Raw genomic sequence first — 22,447 nt, 5'->3', positions numbered from 1 at the left:
AGGCCACGCTATTCGTGAGTCGGCAGGACTATGGGATGAACGACGTCATTCCTCTGTTGCACGTCCTGGAACAAATGCTGTTAACAATGGCTGGTCAGGGTGCGGTAGACGTGGCGCACAGATCTCAACGCCACATGACCCCTGTGGGGGCAGGACAGGAAGAAGAGGAGGAGGTAGAGGAGGACATTGGTGCTCAGGAATTATTGAGTGAAATGGGTGGTTTTTCCACTCAGCGGACAGGAGTGGAGGAGCAGGAGCATCTGGTAGAGGAGGAGGAAGAGGAGACAGAGGACCCAGACGCACCGTGGCAGTATGCTGTGGAGATGGAGGCAGGGAGTCCCTCGCATTCCTTGGCACAAATGGCCCATAGCATGCTCGCTTGCTTGCGTAGCGACAGCCGAATAATAACCATCAGACAGAGGGATGACTTTTGGCTGTCCACCTTGTTGGACCCTCGCTACCGTTCAAAAATGGTGGCCTTTTTCACACCTGCTGAGAGGGAGGCCAAAATAACGTACTATAAAAACCACCTATGTAGTCAGCTGGTCTCTGCCTGTCTGCGCCAACGTCCATCCTCAGACACTGTGGGCCCTGTGCGCTCGCGTTCCGCTGCCATGGCAGCAGGGGAGGGGTGGGGTGGTAGGAGCAGTGGCAGCTCCACCAGCAGCGGCTGCCTCAGTCTGCAGTCGATGATGAGTAGCTTTCTTCACCAGCGCAGTGAGGAAACTACTAACCAGCTGCAGCAGCAGCAGCATCAGGTGGACCTGGAGCAGGACCTCAAACAACAGGCTTAGGCCTACTTGGACAGCACCCTGCCAACCGAGGTAGACAATCCCCTTGACTACTGGGCAACGAAACTTGACCTTTGGCCCCAACTAGCTGAATTTGCCCTTGAAAGGCTGTCATGCCCGGCCAGTAGCGTGGCATCGGAGCGCGTGTTTAGTGCGGCAGGAGGTATTGCAACTCCGCGGAGGACACGACTGTCCACCCAAAGTGTGGAGAGACTCACATTTGTGAAAATGAATCAGGCGTGGATTAGTCTGGATTTCAAACCACCAGTTCCTGACACAACTGACTAAATCCGCCATGAATCATGCCCCAAACATGTGCCACTTTCAGGTCTCCTCACACTGCTGGTGTGTTCCATTTTTTGTCATAGGGTGCTGGCAGATTACGGGCCTCCCATAGCTGCTGCCAGGCCCCTAATCTGCCATGGGCCCCTATACCGCCTCCTCATGCTGCTGCCAAGTCCAGAGTCTCTCATGGGTCCCTGTACGGCCTCCCATTGCTGCTGTCTCCATCACCACACTCTGCCATGTGCCACTTTCAGGTCTCCTCACACTGCTGGTGTGTTCCATTTTTTGTCATAGGGTGCTGGCAGATTACGGGCCTCCCATAGCTGCTGCCAGGCCCCTAATCTGCCATGGGCCCCTATACCGCCTCCTCATGCTGCTGCCAGGTCCAGAGTCTCTCATGGGTCCCTGTACGGCCTCCCATTGCTGCTGTCTCCATCGCCACACTCTGCCATGTGCCACTTTCAGGTCTCCTCACACTGCTGGTGTGTTCCATTTTTTGTCATAGGGTGCTGGCAGATTACGGGCCTCCCATAGCTGCTGCCAGGCCCCTAATCTGCCATGGGCCCCTATACCGCCTCCTCATGCTGCTGCCAGGTCCAGAGTCTCTCATGGGTCCCTGTACGGCCTCCCATTGCTGCTGTCTCCATCGCCACACTCTGCCATGTGCCACTTTCAGGTCTCCTCACACTGCTGGTGTGTTCCATTTTTTGTCATAGGGTGCTGGCAGATTACGGGCCTCCCATAGCTGCTGCCAGGCCCCTAATCTGCCATGGGCCCCTATACCGCCTCCTCATGCTGCTGCCAGGTCCAGAGTCTGTCATGGGTCCCTGTACGGCCTCCCATTGCTGCTGTCTCCATCGCCACACTCTGCCATGTGCCACTTTCAGGTCTCCTCACACTGCTGGTGTGTTCCATTTTTTGTCATAGGGTGCTGGCAGATTACGGGCTTCCCATAGCTGCTGCCAGGCCCCTAATCTGCCATGGGCCCCCGTACCGACTCCTCATGCTGCTGCCAGGCCCGTAATCTGTCATTGGCCCCTGTTGTCGCTTGTTGGCATATTCCGCTCGTTCAGATGCTCCTTCTCCTGCTACTCCTCTTCACGGATTCCGTCAGCAGTCTTTCTTGGAATCCGTTTCCAAGAGACAACAGTTTGCGAGCACGCACCCGACGGTGCAGAAGCTGAACGTCCTCCTGTCCAAGTTGCTGCTGCCAGGCTCGTAATCTGTCATGCGCCCCTGTACCGCCTCCTCATGCTGCTGCCAGGTCCAGAGTGTGTCATGGGCCCCCGTACCGACTCCTCATGCTGTTGCCAGGCCCGTAATCTGTCATGGGCCCCTGTACCGCCTCCCCATGCTGCTGCCAGGTCCAGAGTGTGTCATGGGTCCCTGTACGGCCTCCCATTGCTGCTGCCAGGCCCGTAATCTGCCATGGGCCCCCGTACCGACTCCTCATGCTGCTGCCAGGCCCGTAATCTGTCATGGGCCCCTGTACCGCCTCCTCATGCTGCTGCCAGGTCCAGAGTGTGTCATGGGTCCCTGTACGGCCTCCCATTGCTGCTGTCTCTATCGCCACACTCTGCCATGTGCCACTTTCAGGTCTCCTCACACTCCTGCTGGTTTCCATTTTTGTCATAGGGTGCTGTATGGCCTCCCATTGCTGCTGCCTCCACCGCCACACTGTGGCTCCACACTCTGGTTTTGGCCCCGTGACTGCCCAAATGAGTGAAGTGTGCGGTGATTCTAAGATCGACGGCACTCATCTGCATGTCATACTGACTGACAGTATTATTTCTCTTCCCCAGCAGACTCCAAGGGCATTTAAATTAGGTACAGTGTTCTGCACTAATATTAAGTCTCTCTGAAGCCTAGAAACACCCTTTTTTAAGTTAAATTCACAGCGAATATATTCGACTCGAATCGAAATTTTTCCACGAATTCGCCGAATCAGTCGAATCGAATTTTTGAATACTTCGCTCATCTCTAGATATATTCTTTTACATTTCCAACCCTAGAGTGACGTTACCGAACGTGTTAGAGGAATTAAGGCAGTATGGGAAAAATATCTAACCTTAAAATTAATACTTCTAAGTCAGAGAAATTGAACATAACAGTGCCACCAAGAGAGCAGCAGGCAATTCAGTCCAAGTTCTCTTGTATGTGGCGTAAAGAAGAATTAGGGTATCTTGGAATTAAGGCCCTGTATAAGGTTAATTATATTCCTTTGCTTAACATGATTAAAGAGAATTTAAACTGCTTGAGATATAGGCCCCTCTCATGATTGGGCAGAATAAATGCATTAAAAATGAATATTTTGGGGGCGTGGCCAAGATGGCTCTCTGAGAGGTTGTGTCTGCCGGAGCTCTAGGGGCAGTGGAATTATTTCCTCCAGTTCTAGAGTGCTGTGTAAACCATGCGGTATCTCCCTGCTTCTCGGATGCCTAGCAGAACCCTTGGCTGGCCACGTGGAGGAGCCAGGCAAGGCCTTCTCCAATATGGCGTCGCAGACCGACCCAGCTGAACATGCTGACCCTCCACCTCCCGGTCTCTAGGACGTTATGGCGGCTATTGCCTCTTGTCAGGCCGCCCTTACCGCCAAAATAGCAGAGGTGCAGTTGGATGTGGGCCTCCTCCACCACAACATCGGCAAAATTTGCTCCCGGGTAACCACCGCTGAGCAGCGTTTGGGCCAGACCGAGGACTCCGTTGCGGAGCATTCTACCACCATCCGCTCCCTACAAACGAACATGCGGGCCCTGGAGTATAGAGCGTAGGATGCTGAGAACTGCAATCAGCGTAACAACCTCTGTATTGTGGGAGAAGCTGATAGTACTGAAGCTAAGAACCCAACTGGTTTTGTGGAGGAACTCCTATACTCCCTGTTGCTGGAGACCCACATTTCTCCGTTTTTCACAGTTGAGCGTGCCCATCGCTTCCCACCACACCCAGGTCCTCCTAGATCTCCTGAAGCTGCTCTACTTTCAGGACTGGGATGAGGTTCTTAGCGCCTAAGGGGGATCTCTCCTACCAAAATGGGCGGCTTCTCATTTTTCCTGATTATACGGTGGAGACGCAGGAGTTACAGAAGTCTTTTGATCAGGTATCCAGGCTCAGAGTATCCATTACAGTGTTCTCTTCCCAACTCGTCTGAGGGTCCAAGATGGTGAAACGGTCCGTTTTTTTACTTCCTCAATTGAAGCTACCAACTAGGTGGATTCTTTACCCCCTCATCGCTGAGCAGGGTACCCGTGGGTTTCTTCATTCTTAGTTATGAGCTTCTTGCCCGGTATTTTCTCAGATAGAGAATACCCCTGACTGACTTTACCAGCTGGTGCCTTGATTTTGCACTAGTTTTTTTGTTGATGTTTACTCAAGGTTGTGCCCCTGGATTATCCAGGTGAACTCTACGTTCCTGCTTTTTCTTGTATTACGGCATTATGAAGTTAACCATCTCTCGATCTACTTATTTTTCCTGTGGAATACTATTGTATCCTGCTGGACCCTAGAACTCTTTGGGCTGAACACTTTCCTAGTGCCCAACTCCTCCATGCCAACCCTCTGATATCTGCGACATCTGTGCCTCATCAGGAACGGACATTTCTCCAGCTGGGCAGCGATGCTGGTATCAGTTTATTGGTGGTTTGGGAGATTTAGGTCCAATGCTGCTGTCTGCTTGGAAACAGCCTGTTTGGGATCTCTAGCAGATCTCCATAATATTCTTTATCGTAGACATAGGTCTTATGACACTATTCCTGGACCAACGCAGGCTACTTTACAAATTTGGGCTTCGGCTACCTGACCATATCTCTCCAGCCCAACCTCTTTGGGGGAATCTTATACTCCCTCATTTCCGTACAATCCCCTACCCACACCTTCGAGCCAGATATGGTGCTAGAACCCTGGCTGATGTTATGTCCTCTGCTATTACCATTCTCTCAGTTCTCACAGACGTTTTATCTCCCACAGAAGATGTTTTTCCAGTATCTTGAACTGCGACATGTGGCTGGGCCCAGTTCTTGCGACCACCTGTCCTCCAGGGAGACCCTGTTGAGGAGTTGTTGACTCAGGAAGACCTCTAAAAAGAACAGTCTGCCCTCTATAGAACGTTGCTTGATGTTATTTCCAATAAGGTTTAGAAGTTATGGGTTCTCTGGATGAGGAGGATTGGGCGGAGGTTCTAGAACAGGATAAACAGGATCTATTTTACCCCTTGAGGCTTTCCCAGATATACCCGGAGCGGGACCCTACCTGTCCCTGTTGTCGGATACATCCGGGTACCTTTTTACACATGTTTTGGACGTGTTCTAGAATTGTCTTGTTTTGGTCTGATGTTTTTGATTTGATCTACAGTTGTGACCAAAATTATTCAACCCCCAATGCTGTAAAGGGGTTTAGGGACTATAGTGTACATTTGGAATTGTATTCAGAATCAAATCCTACAAGGACGTTGTAACTACCCAAATGCAACTAAAATGACATCAATTGTTTATGTAATACAGTAGTAAATGGTTCTTATGTGGTTTCTTCATTGCCACAATTATTCAACCCCTTAAAGACTACCACTCTGAAGAACAGAGGTTCATACAGGTGCTTTCCATCAGGTATTGAAAACACCTGTGGATGTCACCGAGCAGCAATCAAGCATAATAAGCACCAATTAGGCAGCTTTAAAATGACTGTGATACTCAGCTCCTTCTAGACATTTACTGGTGTGGTTACAAACATGGTGAAGGCAAGAGAATGGTCCAGGAAGACAAGAGAAGAGGTGATTTCTCTTCACAGGAAGGGCAATGGCTATAAGAAGATTGCAAAGATGTTAAACATACCAAGAGACACCTTAGGAAGCATCATTCGCAAATTCAAGGCAAAGGGCACTGTTGAAACGCTACCTGGTCGTGGCAGAAAGAAGATGCTGACTTCGACTGCTGTGCGCTACCTGAAGCGTAGAGTGGAGAGAAGTCCCCGTGTGACTGCTGAGGAACTGAGAAAAGATTTGTCAGATGTGGGTACAGAAGTTTCAGCCCAGACAATAAGACGCACACTGCGTAATGAAGGCCTCCGTGCCAGAACTCCCAGGCGTACCCCCTTGCTGTCTCCAAAGAATAAGAAGAGTCGACTGCAGTATGCCAAAAGCCATGTGGACAAACCACAAAAGTTGTGGGATAGTGTTCTGTGGACTGATGAAACAAAATTAGAACTGTTTGGGCCCATGGATCAACGCTATGTTTGGAGGAGGAAGAACAAGGCCTATGATGAAAAGAACACCTTGCCTACTGTGAAGCATGGTGGAGGGTCAATCATGCTTTGGGGCTGTTTTGCTTCTGCAGGTACAGGGAAGCTTCAGCGTGTGCAAGGTACCATGAATTCTCTTCAGTACCAGGAGATATTGGATGGAAACGTGATGCAGTCCGTCACACACCTGAGGCTTGGGAGACGTTGGACCTTTCAACAGGACAATGATCCCAAGCATACCTCCAAGTCCACTAGAGCATGGTTGCAGAGGAAAGGCTGGAACATTTTGGAGTGGCCATCGCAGTCACCAGACTTAAATCCGATTGAGAACCTCTGGTGGGACTTAAAGAAAGCAGTTGCAGTGCGCAAGCCTAAGAATGTGACTGAACTGGAGGCCTTTGCCCATGAAGAATGGGCGAAGATACCCGTAGATCGCTGCAAGACACTTGTGTCAAGCTATGCTTCACGTTTAAAAGCTGTTATAACTGTAAAAGGATGCTGTACTAAGTACTAAGATTGAATGTCACTTGGGGGTTGAATAAAACTGATAATGCTGTGAGCACAGAAAAGACATTTGTGGTTATTTCATTATAACTGTTATGTTATATTTGTCTGACCTACAAGTGCCTCTTTAATGTAAATGTAAGCAAGATGACTGAATGATCAAAAGCAATGTCAAACTGGCCAAAACACTCAATTTCAGTGGGGGTTGAATAATTTTGGTCACAACTGTATGTATGGCTGCCATTGTCCCTAACCCTTTCACCTGCATTAGCATTGTTGGGGCTTCATGATAATGTGCAACGGTCCCACCATTTGAAATTGCTGATCTCATATCTACTCTATTATGCCAAAAGAGAGATTTTATTAAAGTATAACTTTGGGGATCCCCCAGTAACGTTGTCCTGGGAATCGACTGTGGATGCAGTCCTTCCAATGTACAAGCTTACCTATATTAATAGGGGCTGTCCCTGGAAATATGATAAGGTATGGCTCCCCTGGGCATCTCGTTGAGCTACTGTGATTACCCTTTGCTAGGATTTCTCAGTGGGGACTTGTGGTAGCTTCTCCTTCCTTCATCCCACCCCCCCTTCTCCTTTTTTTTTCTTTTTTCCCTCCCCCTTCTCTTTCCCTTCTCCCTTCCCTTCCTTCTCTCCCCCCCTTCTTTACCCCCTCCTTTACTTCTCTGGATATCTGTTTTCTGCTCTATATACCTTTGAGTTTTTCCCTCACACTGCCTCTAATGAAGCAACATTGGACTGATTTTCCATGATTGTTGTATGCAGTTTGTTCTGCTTCTCCTTTCCTTTTGTCCTACATTGGATGTTTTGCAATATATTGTTAATGCTCACCTGTATTGTATTATAACTACCATGTCAAATGTTTGCATTACATATCTGTTGTAATGCAATAATTTTGTATTTTCTTTTTACAAATGTTTTTGTAAAAAAAATGAAAATGTTGCCTAGGATAATATATATATTTTAAATGCTCCCAATGACTTTCTCTCAGGAATATTTTATGAAATTGAGAACCATATATGGGTGCGTAGGTGACAATCTGCTATGCTGCGTTGACAAAGGAGAAGAAGGTGGGGGGACTAGCGGTTCCTGACCTTAAAAAGTACAGCAATTATCACTCGAATAGTTAATTGGATCCACAATAAAGAGGGTATAAGCTGGGTTGGAATAGAGTTTGCAAAAAGTAAGGTAGATTTAGGTAGGATGGTTTTGATTCCACTGGTGTATCGAGATTGGCAATTGGCACAAATCCACTCATGAGTAATGTTTTTGGCCTCTGTAGGCATCATCACTGGAAGTATAATTCACCATTGATTTCATTGTTAGATGCAAATTAGTTAAAACCAGGGAAAGATAATTATTTATATTTTGTTAGATGAGCTGATGAGGGGCAGCGACTCGCTGGGAACCTTCGCGCACCTGTGGTGGGAGTGCACAAAGATACCGTCCTTTTTGGAGATTGCTGGGGCAGTCCATGAAATTACAGGGGAGCATATACTGGTTGAGCCCTGGCGATGTCTCTTTCATAACACAGAGAAGCCAACAGCACAATATAGGATGTCTTTAGTACCACACCTATTAAATGCAGATATGACTATCTGGAAAAGACTATGAATGGTATTCTGTTTTATTCTTTTCTCGGGGGGGGGGGGGGATTTTTATGGTGTAATGATTTATAGAAGGTGATATGATGATGTATGCTTTGTTTCAATCTGAAAACTAAGAAAATTAATAAAAAGAGAATGAATATATTAACTGGCAATTGCGCGGTCATGCAACACTGTACACAAATAAATTTACATTTTTTTTTCACACAAATAGAGATCTCTTTTGGTGGTATTTGATCACCACTGGGTTTTTTTTTTTGGTATATAAACAAAAATAAAACAAACATTTTTTAAAAAAAATATTTTTTTACTTTCTGCTATAAAACATATCCAATAAAAACATTTTTAAAATCTAATTTCTTCATAAACGTATGCTAAAGTGTATTTTGATACATGTCTTTGGTAAAAAAAATCCCAATAAGTGTATATTGAGTGCCTGTCGGAACGATGTAGGAGTGCTAACGTCACCTCACGCGTATCGTCACACACCACTTGACATCATCAGAGGTAGCTACACGTGAGGGAGAAGTCAGTTGACGTCAGCGCTCCTAAATCGTTCCGACAGGCAGGGTCTTGCTCTTCATTGTTTGATTCTGACCGCTGTTTCATGTGTTTTTAACACTATTATCATGAGAGTTCATATGCCTTAATAAATATATGCCTTTTAAAGAAGCCTACTGCACTATGGTCTACTTTGTGGTTTTCGAGCTTTATCCACAGAGTTGGCTGTACTGAAATCGGGTGCCATTTGTGAAGGTCCAGTGGTGATTTATAAGGGGAAGAGCACACAGAGGAGCAAGTTATGTTTTAAATAAAATAGTGTAGCGCTAATATCATATAAATAAATAAACATACATAGATCATAAAATTGAAATAATATATAAATAAATATATAAATAGACAAATCAAAAGTGATCTGATCCAATTGGGATCTAATTTTGACACGAAAAATGTGAAATAACAAGGTGGTCCCAAATTGGACCCCGTGTGGTGAAAGACCAAATGACACCAACAACCAACCCCCCAAATCCCTAAATGGGATCAATCCATAAAAAACCAAGACTAGCGCAAAAAAAGTGAATCCCCAAAAATGGGGGATAATCAACCTAATCAAAGTGACAGGTGCTTAAATATTAAAAAATGAAAAATGATTTCCAAGTATCAAACCACTCACATTCCTTCTAAATAAAATCAGCATTTATTGCATTTTAAATTGAGCCAAAACGCCACATCACCAGGGTATTTTCTGAAATCTCACGGTCAGCAACAGATGACAGCACAAGAATCACCCATAAGCAAGATGGCCCCCGGGAACGACGAACGCCAGCGTGCATTCCACTCACCGGAAGTGACATATTACGTTAGACGGCGAAGCCGGAATTACGTCAACGCGTTTCACCCCTCCTCCAGGGCGTTTTCACAGACCCGGATCCCTCATGGTCTGTGGCTCCATTTAAAATACAATAAATGCTGATTTTATTTATAAAGAATGTGATTGGTTTGATACTTGGAAATTGAGTATAACCAAGTGTTGCAGTATTGCGTTATATATTTGTTTTTTTTCCCTGCATTATTCCAAACTTTTTCTTGGAGAGTGGTGTCTGGTGATCCTGGAGGTTGGAGGCTGGCTATATTCTTGTCTGGAGTGGGGGAAATCCAGGAATATCTGGTGATTGGAGGCATACTTACTGGGTCTAGGATCCCAGAAAAACCCTAAAAGGTGTTTTTTTCACCAATATCTGGTGAGTGCAGTGTAGTATTTGAGCACTATTTTGATGGAAGCATGGGCTAAAAGTTACTTTGGAAAGAGGACTTTCATGAATATATATATTTTTTATATTTTTCAATTTTATATATTATTTTTTGTCACTATTGATTTGGAGTGGGACTTATTATATATTTTTAATTTTATTTTCATTTTTTTTGATGCAGTGTGTATATTTATTTTTATATATTTGCGCTGTTTTGATGTTTTATATAAAATAAATAAGTGGGCATGCAATTGTGCACTGGCTAGGCCCTGAGGCTTGGTAGCAAAAATTGCCCTGAACTTAGTCAAAAGGCCTAACCGTGAAAGATTATTAGCTTGTTTACAGGTAAAACTAAACACTTGTAGGGCATCAGCATGGCTGTCACTGCAAAGAGCTGGAGGCTTGCACATCTAAAGGGATGCTGGAGGTGCTCAATTTAATAGTACACCAGGATGCTTTGCGAGATATGGGCAGAGTCTATGTAGAATGGTAAGCCGGGTTGTAGAGAGTTCAGCTCAGTGGGGCTGTGCATGTGTTCATGCAACAACACAGGATGTCTAGAGCTTTCTGGAAAGGGACAGTCGGTGCCCTGTTGGGGCTGTTTTTGTTTGGAGCTGGTTTGCTAGTGACTGCACTGCTGATCAGGACCTATACCTTACCTAAACCCCGAGTTATTTGGCAGGGAGAAGGAGCCCTGGAAGCCAAGCTTGCTGACAGAGAGATAAAGCAACTGAGACAGGCACTGATAGGTAAGTACTAAAGAGTTTTCCAGGAACAGAAAGATATAAACAGTGCTATTTCTATTACTTGGGTTTCCTATGTGAAGAATGTTAGCAGTGTTTAAAGCAGAACTATAGGAAAAACTTTTTTTCATTTTGGATAGAGTAAGAGAGGGTTATAACCCCTGTAAAGTTTATTTTTGCCATCTTTGACCCATTGAGGAGATTTACCTTCACTTTCTGTGCCATGGCCAAAACAGGAAGTGAAGGGAAATCTCTGCTAATTAAGAAAATATCTTAGGGACCCCCTGGTCACCAGAACTAGTGTCCCCATTGGGAGATTTCCACTCTATTACTTTTCAATGGACAGCCCAAAAGTTGGGTTTTTCTTTTACTTTCAATAACAGGACAAATAAAGAGGAGGAATCTCCTTAATGGGGACACAGAGAGCAATACAAATCTGGCAGGTGTTCTAATCTCTCTCCACTCTATTCAAAACTAAAATAAAGTGTTGCCTTTAGTTAAAGTGAAGGAATTAAGTATTTGATTCCCTGCTGATTTTGAATGTTTACCCACTCACAAAGCAATGATCAGTCTAAAAATCAAATGGTAGGTGAATTGTAACACTGAGAGACAGAATAGCAACAAAAAATTAAAAAAAAAATGCATGTCTTAACATGATGCACTGATTTGCATGTTCATGAGGGAAATAAGTATTTTATCCCCTTCACAAAACATGACTTGTTGGCAACTGAACTGCCCCTATTGTGCGCCATATCACCCTTGCCTGGACTGCCCCATTGTACGCCCGTATTCCCCTTGCCTGGACAGCCCCTATTGAATGCCCATATTATCCTTGCCCAGACTGTCCTTTTGAGCACCCCTATGTCCTGTGCTTGGGCTGCCCCCATTGAATACCCGGACTATTGCTTGCTTGAACTGCCCCTATTGTGTACCTGGATTAATACTTGCCTGAACTGCCCTATTGTTATGCCCGGATTATTGTAGCTACCTGGACTGCCCCACTGAGTGCTCGGATCATCGCTACCCTTGTTACCCTGATTGTCTCTCCTATTTCAATAAAACTTTGTGTGTTTATCATCCTCCGTGTGCGTTCTGTCCCGCCTACACTTCCGTCACCATTGTAAATAAGTAATAGTTTACCTTGATCTCGGAAGCAGGCAGGCCCCATGATGGATGTGGGCATCTGAAGGCCGAAGGTCTATATTTCCGGGAGTAGGTGCTGCTGGCTATCCCAGCATGCGCCTCTCGATCTTGCGCCTGTACAGTAATGACACTGCTCGGCGCAGTTTGTATACAACAGGTTGCCATAACAATGGTGGGGACGGCGGAAGTTCCTGCTCCGTTATGGCAACCTGTCCATCAAAACACACCACGGGGAAGGCAAGTGCGGTCTGTCAAAGGAGCAAGCCCTGCAACACTAATTTAACATTTTTATTTTATGAAAATATTTAGTCTGCTGCACCGCTGTTGCACTTCCTCTCCCACAGATAGGACTCCGGTAAAATGGTGCCAAACTCCTCCCATTTGTGTCATTTCCGGTTTTGAGTTAATGCAATAGTCTGCAACTAGTAATCCAAAGGACTCCTGGGATACAGGACCCGACATCCCAGGAGACATTGCAAATCGTCTAAATACGTCATCACCTAGGTGGCCAGGATTGGAAGTGCCATCTTTGCACATTATTTACAGGTATTTGGAAAATTCAAAACAATATATGACTATCCTAATCTCCGCTTCTCCGCCTCCGTATAGCAGATATACTGCTACTTGACGGCACGGCTGCGCAAAATCAGGCATTAATAAATGATTTAGCATTTCTGGGTAGGGGGCACGCGCCATACCCGCGCCACCAATCACTGGGTCCCGGCCGTTGATTACCCGCCGGTGCAAGGTGATTACCGACAATAACCGATGGGGAGGATGACTGTTTTTTCTACAAACAATCTTCCTCCCTGTCAGCTCAGGCACACTGCTCGGGATGGCTGTGCACAGCACAGCCATCCCGAAAAGTGTGCTTACAGTGAAGTGTACACTTCCTACACACAGTTAACACTTTGATCATCCCTCACATTAACCCCTTCCTGCCCAGTGTCATTAGTACAGTGTCAGCACTGATCACTGTATTGGTGTCACTGGGGATGTCAGTGACACCAAGTTAGTTCCCCCCCCCCCCCCCCAGTGTCAGAATGCCCGCCACAGTCCTGCAGTCCCGCTAAAAGTCGCCATTACTAGTAGGGAAAAAAAAAACATCCCAGTATCTATACCGCCATTTGTAAACGCTATAAATTTCACGTAAACCAATTAATTTACATGTATTGTGATTTTTTTTTAGCAAAGACATAGCAGAATACATTTTGGCCTAAATTTATGACGAAATTTGATTTTTTTTTATTTTATTTTACTGGACATGTTTAATAGCAAAAAGTCCAAAATATAGTTTTTTTGTTTTTTTTTTCTCAAAATTGTCGGTCTTGTTTTGCTTATAGCACAAAAAATAAAATACGCACAGGTGATCAAATACCACCGAAAGAAAGCTCGACCCGTGGGAAAAAAGTACGTAAATTTCATCTGGGTGCGGCGTTGCATGACCGCGCAATTGTCAGTTAAAATAACGCAGCACCATAACCCAAAAAATGGCCTGGTCAGGAAAGGGGGTAAATCCTCTGGAGGCAAGTAGTTAATAGAGGGACATTAAAAAAAGGGTGGAACTCCGAAATTCTGAAGTCAGTTACCAATCATTAGATTTGGTGTCTGCATAAGTTTTTTATTGGTTTTTTTTTCGGCTTCCCCCCTCTGTTTTCACCTGGTGATCTGGCCAGTAATGCACTTGCATTAGCACACTTTCACATTGATCCACCGCAAAAACGCCCATTGCTTGCAGTGCATTTTTTTTTTTTTTTACAAGACATGTCACTCAAAAAACACAACATTTAATTGAACATTCTGAAGTTAGAAGCTGATTGGCTACTATACACAGCTTCTGAGGGCTCCAGTTTTAGTAAATCTTCCCCAAAGGCTAACATAGAACTGCTTTTCCAGTCTGAAGGAAAAAAAAACACAGAAAACGCCTGTATAAGCGGCATCAGTTACAGCAACAGTTATTTTCCTTTTGATATAAAGGTTTTTACATGAATAAATAAAAGTTGTTCCCTGCCAGTGGTTAATGGATTGTCTCATTGCTGTAAACTGATACATTCTGCTAGAGAGCCTGTGTTTTTGAAAAACAACAGACTTGCTGGCTGGATCACCAGATGAAAATAGAAGAGTGCAAAAAAAAGAAACCTAATGCAGCCATCTCATCTAAAAATTGGTAAACTGCAATATGCATTCTCTGCATTTGGCCCCTTTCACATTGGTGCACTTTTGACATGCTTTTCCAGGGTGATAAAAAAAGCATGACATTTTAGGGTGTCAAGAAATTAGACAGGCTGTCAGTACGAGTTGCACGAGTAATTTTCAATGAAAGCTGAGAATTGGCTTGGGCAGGAAGGGTGCGAACGTGTCCAGCATTGAGGTGGCTAAAGTGATTCTATATGAATGTTGTCTAAATGTATACTTACCTGCTTTTTGCAATGATTTTGCACAAAACCGCTCCAATCCTCCTCTTCTGGAGTCGCCCGCAGGTGCTCTGGGCACCTCTCCTCCTGTCAAATGCCCCCATAGCAAGTCACTTACTGTGGGGGCACTCATGCGTGCTTGCTCCAGAGCCAGCTCTGTGTGTCCATTCATACACAAAGTGTGGCTCAGCCCCTCCTCCTCTCAATACTCACTGGCTGTCCTTCTGCTGCCTCTCTGTCCAATGAGGAGAGAGAGAGAGCCAGCAGAGCTGCTGCTCTTGTGTACATCCCTGGATCAACATCGGGCTCAGGTAAGTATGGGGGGGGGGGCTGCATGCAGAAGATTTTTGTTTTTTTTACTTTAATGCATACTGTAAAAAAAAAAAAAAGACCTTGTACTGTTAGAACCACTTTAACTGCTTGCCACCTGACCAATTCTGGCATTTCTTGCCTACATGTAAAAATCATAATTTTTATGCAAGAAAATTACTTCTAACTCCCAAACAATATACAGTGAAGGAAGAAAGTTTTGATCCCCTGCTGATTTTGAATGTTTGTCCACTCACAAAGAAATGATCAGTCTAAAAATCGAATGGTAGGTGCATTGTAACACTGACAGACAGAATTGCAACAAAAAATTCAAAAGCAATGCATGTCTAACAAATGATGCACTGATTTGCATGTTCATGAGGGAAATAAGTATTTGATCCCCTTCACAAAACATGACTTAGTACTTGGTGGCAAATCCCTAGTTGGCAATCACAGAGATCAGATGCTTCCTGTAATTGGCCACCAGGTTTGCACACATCTCAGGAGGGATTTTGGCCCACTCCTCTTGGCAGATCCTTTCCAAGTCATTAAGGTTTGGTGGCTAACGTTTGGAAACTTGAACTTTCAGCTCCCTTGGATGGTGTTCTTGGAGTCATGGGCAGCATTCCTCCTCCTCCAAACACGGCGAGTTGAGTTGATGCCAAAGAGCTCGATTTTGGTCTCAAAACCCCACAACACTTTCACCCAATCCTCCTCTGCATCATTCAGATGTTAAGTGTCAAACTTCAGACGGGCCTGGACATGTGCTTTCTTGAGCAGAGGGACCTTGCGGGCACTGCAAGATTTCAATCCTTGTCAGCGTAGTGTGTTACCAATTGTTTTCTTGGTGACTGTGGTCCCAGCTTCCTGGAGATCATTGACAAGATCCTCACATGTAGTTCAGGGATGATTCCTCACTGTTGTCATGATCATTGACACTCCACGAGATGAGCTCTTGCATGGTGCACCAGACCTAGGGAGCCTGACAGTTGTTTTGTATTACTTCCATTTGCGAATGATTGCACCAACTGTTGTCACCTTCTCACCAAGCTGCTTGGCGATAGTTTGGTAGCCCAGTCCAGCCTTGTATACAGTTGTGTCCAAAATTATTCAACCCCCAATGCTGTAAAGGGGTTTAGGGACTATAGTGTACATTTGGAATTGTATTCAGAATCAAATCCTACAAGGACGTTGTAACTACCCAAATGCAACTAAAATGACATCAATTGTTTATGTAATACAGTAGTAAATGGTTCTTATGTGGTTTCTTCATTGCCACAATTATTCAACCCCTTAAAGACTACCACTCTGAAGAACAGAGGTTCATACAGGTGCTTTCCATCAGGTATTGAAAACACCTGTGGATGTCACCGAGCAGCAATCAAGCATAATAAGCACCAATTAGGCAGCTTTAAAATGACTGTGATACTCAGCTCCTTCTAGACATTTACTGGTGTGGTTACAAACATGGTGAAGGCAAGAGAATGGTCCAGGAAGACAAGAGAAGAGGTGATTTCTCTTCACAGGAAGGGCAATGGCTATAAGAAGATTGCAAAGATGTTAAACATACCAAGAGACACCTTAGGAAGCATCATTCGCAAATTCAAGGCAAAGGGCACTGTTGAAACGCTACCTGGTCGTGGCAGAAAGAAGATGCTGACTTCGACTGCTGTGCGCTACCTGAAGCGTAGAGTGGAGAGAAGTCCCCGTGTGACTGCTGAGGAACTGAGAAAAGATTTGTCAGATGTGGGTACAGAAGTTTCAGCCCAGACAATAAGACGCACACTGCGTAATGAAGGCCTCCGTGCCAGAACTCCCAGGCGTACCCCCTTGCTGTCTCCAAAGAATAAGAAGAGTCGACTGCAGTATGCCAAAAGCCATGTGGACAAACCACAAAAGTTGTGGGATAGTGTTCTGTGGACTGATGAAACAAAATTAGAACTGTTTGGGCCCATGGATCAACGCTATGTTTGGAGGAGGAAGAACAAGGCCTATGATGAAAAGAACACCTTGCCTACTGTGAAGCATGGTGGAGGGTCAATCATGCTTTGGGGCTGTTTTGCTTCTGCAGGTACAGGGAAGCTTCAGCGTGTGCAAGGTACCATGAATTCTCTTCAGTACCAGGAGATATTGGATGGAAACGTGATGCAGTCCGTCACACACCTGAGGCTTGGGAGACGTTGGACCTTTCAACAGGACAATGATCCCAAGCATACCTCCAAGTCCACTAGAGCATGGTTGCAGAGGAAAGGCTGGAACATTTTGGAGTGGCCATCGCAGTCACCAGACTTAAATCCGATTGAGAACCTCTGGTGGGACTTAAAGAAAGCAGTTGCAGTGCGCAAGCCTAAGAATGTGACTGAACTGGAGGCCTTTGCCCATGAAGAATGGGCGAAGATACCCGTAGATCGCTGCAAGACACTTGTGTCAAGCTATGCTTCACGTTTAAAAGCTGTTATAACTGTAAAAGGATGCTGTACTAAGTACTAAGATTGAATGTCACTTGGGGGTTGAATAAAACTGATAATGCTGTGAGCACAGAAAAGACATTTGTGGTTATTTCATTATAACTGTTATGTTATATTTGTCTGACCTACAAGTGCCTCTTTAATGTAAATGTAAGCAAGATGACTGAATGATCAAAAGCAATGTCAAACTGGCCAAAACACTCAATTTCAGTGGGGGTTGAATAATTTTGGACACAACTGTAGGTCTACAATCTTGTCCCTGACATCCTTGGACAGCTCTTTGATCTTTGCCATGATGGAGAGTTTGGAATCTGATTGATTGTTTGATTGCTCCTGTGGACAGGTGTCTTTCATACAAGTAACAAAATGAGATTAGCAGCACTCCCTTTTAAGAGACTGCTTCTAATCTCAGCTTGTTACCTGTATGAAAGACAACTGGTAACCAGAAATCCTGCTGAATGATAGGGGATCAAATACTTATTTTCCTCATGAACATGCAAATCAGTGCATAATTTGTTAGACATGCATTTCTTTTGAATGTTTTCTTGCTATTCTGTTTTTCTGCTAAGGGGACAGGACAACTGCACCCCATCAAAGGGACGATGGACAGGGCAATGTACCGTCAAATCTTGGGTGAGAACCTTCTTCCCTCAGCCAGGGCATTGAAAATGGTTCGTGGATGGGTGTTCCAGCATGACAATGACCCAAAACACACGGCCAAGGCAACAAATGAGTGGCTCAAGAAGAAGCACATTAAGATCCTGGAGTGGCCTAGCCAGTCTCCAGACCTTAATCTGACTGAAAATCTGTGGAGGGAGCTGAAAGTTTGCATTGCTAAACGTCAGCCAACAAACCCTAATGACTTGGAAAGGATCTGCCAAGAGGAGTGGGCCAAAATCCCTCCTGAGATGTGTGCAAACCTGGTGGCCAACTACAGGAAACGTCTGACCTCTGTGATTGCCAACAAGGGATTTGCCACCAATTACTAAGTCATGTTTTGTGAAGGGGATCAAATACTTATTTCCCTCATGAACATGCAAATCAGTGCATCATTTGTTAGACATGCATTTCTTTTGAATTTTTTGTTGCTTTTCTGTCTGTCAGTGTTACAATACACCTACCATTCGATTTTTAGACTGATTATTTCTTTGTGAGTGGGCAAACATTCAAAATCAGCAGGGGATCAAATACTTATTTCCTTCGCTGTAACTAAAGGCAACAGTTTTTTTTTTGTTTTTTTTTTATAGTTTTGAATAGAGTGAAGAGAGATTAGAACAGCTGCCAGATTTGTATTGCTGTCTGTGTCCCCATTGGGGAGATTCCCCCTCTCTATTTGTCCATTTATTAAAAGTAAAAGAAAACCCCCAAATTTTGGGCCGTCCATTGAAAAGTAATAGAGGGGAAATCTTCCAATGGGGACACTAGTTCTGGTGACCAGGGGGTTCCCAAGATATCAAATACTTATTTCCTTCACTGGAGAATAAAATGCTGGGTGTTCTAATTATTTTTGGGGAAAAAAATGATTTTACTGCACACAAACACAATACCAATTTTTTTGGTAAAATATAAAATATGATGTTACATTGAGTAATTATTATTATTCAGGATTTACATAGCGCCAACAGTTTGCACAGTGCTTTACAATGTAAAGGGGGACAGTACAAATATACGTCTTCCTTCTGTATGGAATTGTATTGTAAGACCTACCCCAAAAATAAGATCTTGTTGTAATCAGGGCATTTTTTCAGCCGGAACGTGGCAGAATGCCGTTCCGCCACTTCCAGCACCGCCCCTGTGCACACCAATATCTACTGTCTCTTATAAACACAGAAGCACAGCTTTTGTGTTTGCAAGTGACAGTCCCTCCTGTAAGTGACAGCACCATCTGCTCCTACAGAACCTCCCTACCTCTGTACTCACTGTGGGACAGGGAAGGAACCGATATCTGCGGGAGCAGTGTGTTTAGGGGCGGGGCAAGGCATCTTGTCCTGCAGCCTAATTCATTGAAGCCGATGCACCAGGGGTGATTGCCGGCCAGTGGGGAAGAGGCAGAGAAGTGAGTGAGTGTGCTTGGTGCACTGTGTGGGATGATAAGACCCGAAAGGGGAGTTACTATAGAAAGGGTCTGGCTGCTGACAGCTGTGTTTTTGCAAAGCTAGCTAATCCTATGAAAGCAGGGAAGGGGGAGGGGAGGTGTGCAAAGGTGAGCTGCTGCAGTCAGGTGTTGCAGAGGTAAATTGACAGATGAGTTGCAGACAGGGTGCATAGGTGAGCTGCGGCTTGGGGGGTGCAGAGGTGAGCTGAGTTGCAACCCACCTCTGCGCTCCCCACTCAAAGCTCACCTCTGCACCCTCTGGCCACAGCTTGCCTCTGCACCTCCCAGCCACAGCTAACCTCTACATCCCCTGTCCTCAACTCACCCCTGCACCCTGTCTGCGGCTCATCTCTGCACGCTGACTGAAACTCACCTGTCAAGTCACCCCTGCAACACCTGACTGCAACTCACAACTGTCATCAGCCGGCCCTCTCTATAGTAACCCTCATCCACAACTGCCTGCAGCTCACCTCTGCACCCCCTGTCCACATCACCTTGTAAAACAACCCAGTAAGTTTAAAATAGAACTGAAAGCGAAAACATTTGCGTATAGATGGGGAAAAAAGGGGGCGTGTCCAAGATGGCGACCGGGCCGGCTGCTTAATCCGGAGCTCCGGCCGAGTCGTCCACCATCCGCGGCCATCCGGGGAGCAGCTGCCCTGATCGAGGGTGAAGAGAGCTCGCTCAGCCTCCGGAGACATAGCGGAGGGGTGCGGGGTTGTTTTGACCACCCTCCGCGGCAGCGGTGATCTCGGCCTAGCGCGGCCTGCTTGAGCCGTGGGACTCGCGTTATCCTGATCTGGGAACCGGCGGCGGGGTGAGTCTAATAAGGGGAGGAGAAAGGTGAGCGCTGGCAACACACCTCCCCCACCCGGTCCTCCACTCGCCCGCATAGCCTCCTGGGCACCCCCCAGCTGGATCCAGAGTGAAGGCCTCTCATAAAGGCCCTGAGGTACGACCGGAAATCTGAGGCCTCCATCAGGCCTACAGTAGCACAATACAGCAGCCCAGTCTAGCAATTAGGAGAGAAGGTGCAGTGCAACCCCCCTTCTTCCTCCCCACCTGCAGGCTCTGGTGGATTCCTGACAACGCTGTATATAGAAAGATCCACCACATTCTGCATGTTGACATCTGGTTATAACCCTACAGTTACAGATAACTATACCTGCTCCATCATCCCTTCTACAACAGTTACCTGCCAGCCCACAAATTTACAACTACTGGGGGGCTTACCCTGAGACCAGGCGAATGACAACCTAATTACTAGAGCCTTGATACACGGAGGCGGATATACGTAATACAAGAGAGGAGAGACGCAGTTGAGATGGGGAAAACAGATAAGAGAACAGCCACCCCACGGTCCAGATCTCCTCGCTGGCCGAGTGGCCCTACCAACTGTAGCATTCCAGAATTATTTCGGTCTCAGACCCCAGAACTCTCTGAGCCTGACTCTTCAGTCTCTACCCCACATCAGCCTCCCGAAGACTCTCACGGCAGAAATCCCACTGCAACATCCTCTTCCGGCCATCCTGAAACTTCCCCTCTCACTATAGGGGACCTGAAAGCAGTAGCATCGGATATTAAAGAGACCCTCTCTGCTGCAATCGCTGAGTTACATATTGACATGCAGGCGATGGCCCAAAGGCTTGGAGTGATCGAAGATAAAGTCTCCACTCAAGAACTCACCATTCACAATATGCTCAAACTGGTGTACATGCACACTATGCACTTAAGGGAGCTGGATCGCCACATCGAAGACCTCGACAACAGGGGTAGGCGCCATAATCTAAGGGTACGTGGTGTCCCCGAAACAATTGAACCAGACCATCTCACTCAAACTGTATTGGCCATCTTCAATGACCTCTTAGACCGCTAGAATCTCCAATTGAATTAGAACGCATCCATAGGGCTCTACGTCCGAGAGGCAGCCGCTGACCCGCCGAGAGATATAATATGCTGCTTAGTCGACTTTTGACTTAAGGAAGAAATACTGCGTAGAGCAACAGATCGCAATCGCGTGTTATATAATGGAGCAGAAGTCAAGCTTTTTCAGGACCTCTCTCATCTCACTCTGCAACGCAGAAAGGATTTGCGCCCTCTGCTGGAGCTACTCCGCTCCAGAGGGATTGCTTTCCTTTTGGTCTATCAGCATCAAACATGGGTCGTTCAGCCCTTCTGAAATTCCCAGAAGACATTACACCGTTTTGTGAAGCTCTCAACATTCCTATTGTAGCCATTCCCAATTGGTCAAGTGATCTCCACCTGCCTCCCTCACCAGAGGAAGATCCAATGGAGGCTCAAGCAGCAGGACATCCTGGAGGAGCAAGAAGACGCAGACTGTCTCCACGTATCTCGTCCTCTCCTGTTCGAAGAAGACTCATCACTGGGGACAGTCTTCCACCCTCACCAGCCCACCGTAAGGCACGTCATGACTGACTCTTCTAAGTTTCCCTGCTTTTCCATATCTCTGCAATGCCATCCCTCTATTTGTTTGGTTTTTCACACGCCAAAACGTTCATAGCTGACGGCCTCTGTCTGAATCGGGATCACAAGGCACCTCGAATGGAGCACCTCCCACTATGGGGTGAGAAGTGCGGATATGTGTATAGAAAGTTCTTACTCCCTACTCTCATTGTATGTCTGTTATGTGTGTTTATCACCATTGCGAATAGATACGGTGATCATACCAATTTTTGCTATAGCCTAGCTGCATAGTATTGACATCCCTAGAGCTCTGGTCCATAACCTCACCAACTTTAACACTTGGTTTTCTAGTTAATAGTGGCCTAATACATCATACATTATCCTGATAACCTTAAGTGAAACTAGAATCTTTATTAACCTGGGATCTAGTGACGCAGGCTGCTAATCCCCCGCAATGTTGATCTGAATCGCTGAATCTTGGTACATATAACCGTTAGTACCCTTATATGAGTAATCTCCCAAGGCCATGATCTTACGTCTACAACAAGGTAGTCTATTGAGGCCTTCCTGAATGGATCATCAAAAACACAGGGTATAGCCCATTAGCTCCTTCAGCATGAGCTTCAAATTTTCATTTGCTTATTTCTAGCACTGCTCTAGAGGGTCG

General features: G+C 45.7%; 1 protein-coding gene across 2 annotated transcripts in view; it reads left to right on the top strand.

The window, feature by feature from the left end:
* The first annotated feature begins 10,660 nt into the window (after positions 1 to 10,660).
* The window catches only part of PM20D1 (peptidase M20 domain containing 1), a 197,331-nt gene continuing 185,544 nt past the window's right edge, over positions 10,661 to 22,447 (top strand). For both annotated transcript variants that reach the window (XM_089677375.1, XM_089677374.1), the window contains exon 1: positions 10,661 to 10,933. In XM_089677375.1, coding sequence (XP_089533501.1) covers positions 10,723 to 10,933 — 211 coding nt within the window. In that variant the 5' untranslated portion in view covers positions 10,661 to 10,722. The remainder of the gene's footprint in view (positions 10,934 to 22,447) is intronic.

This window comes from Staurois parvus, unplaced genomic scaffold, assembly GCF_062004578.1.
Source record: "Staurois parvus isolate SC_StPar_1 unplaced genomic scaffold, SC_StPar_1.0 ptg000185l, whole genome shotgun sequence".
NCBI lineage: Eukaryota > Metazoa > Chordata > Amphibia > Anura > Ranidae > Staurois > Staurois parvus.
Note: the sequence above shows the minus strand (reverse complement) of the source record. Positions and strands in the feature narration are given on the sequence as shown.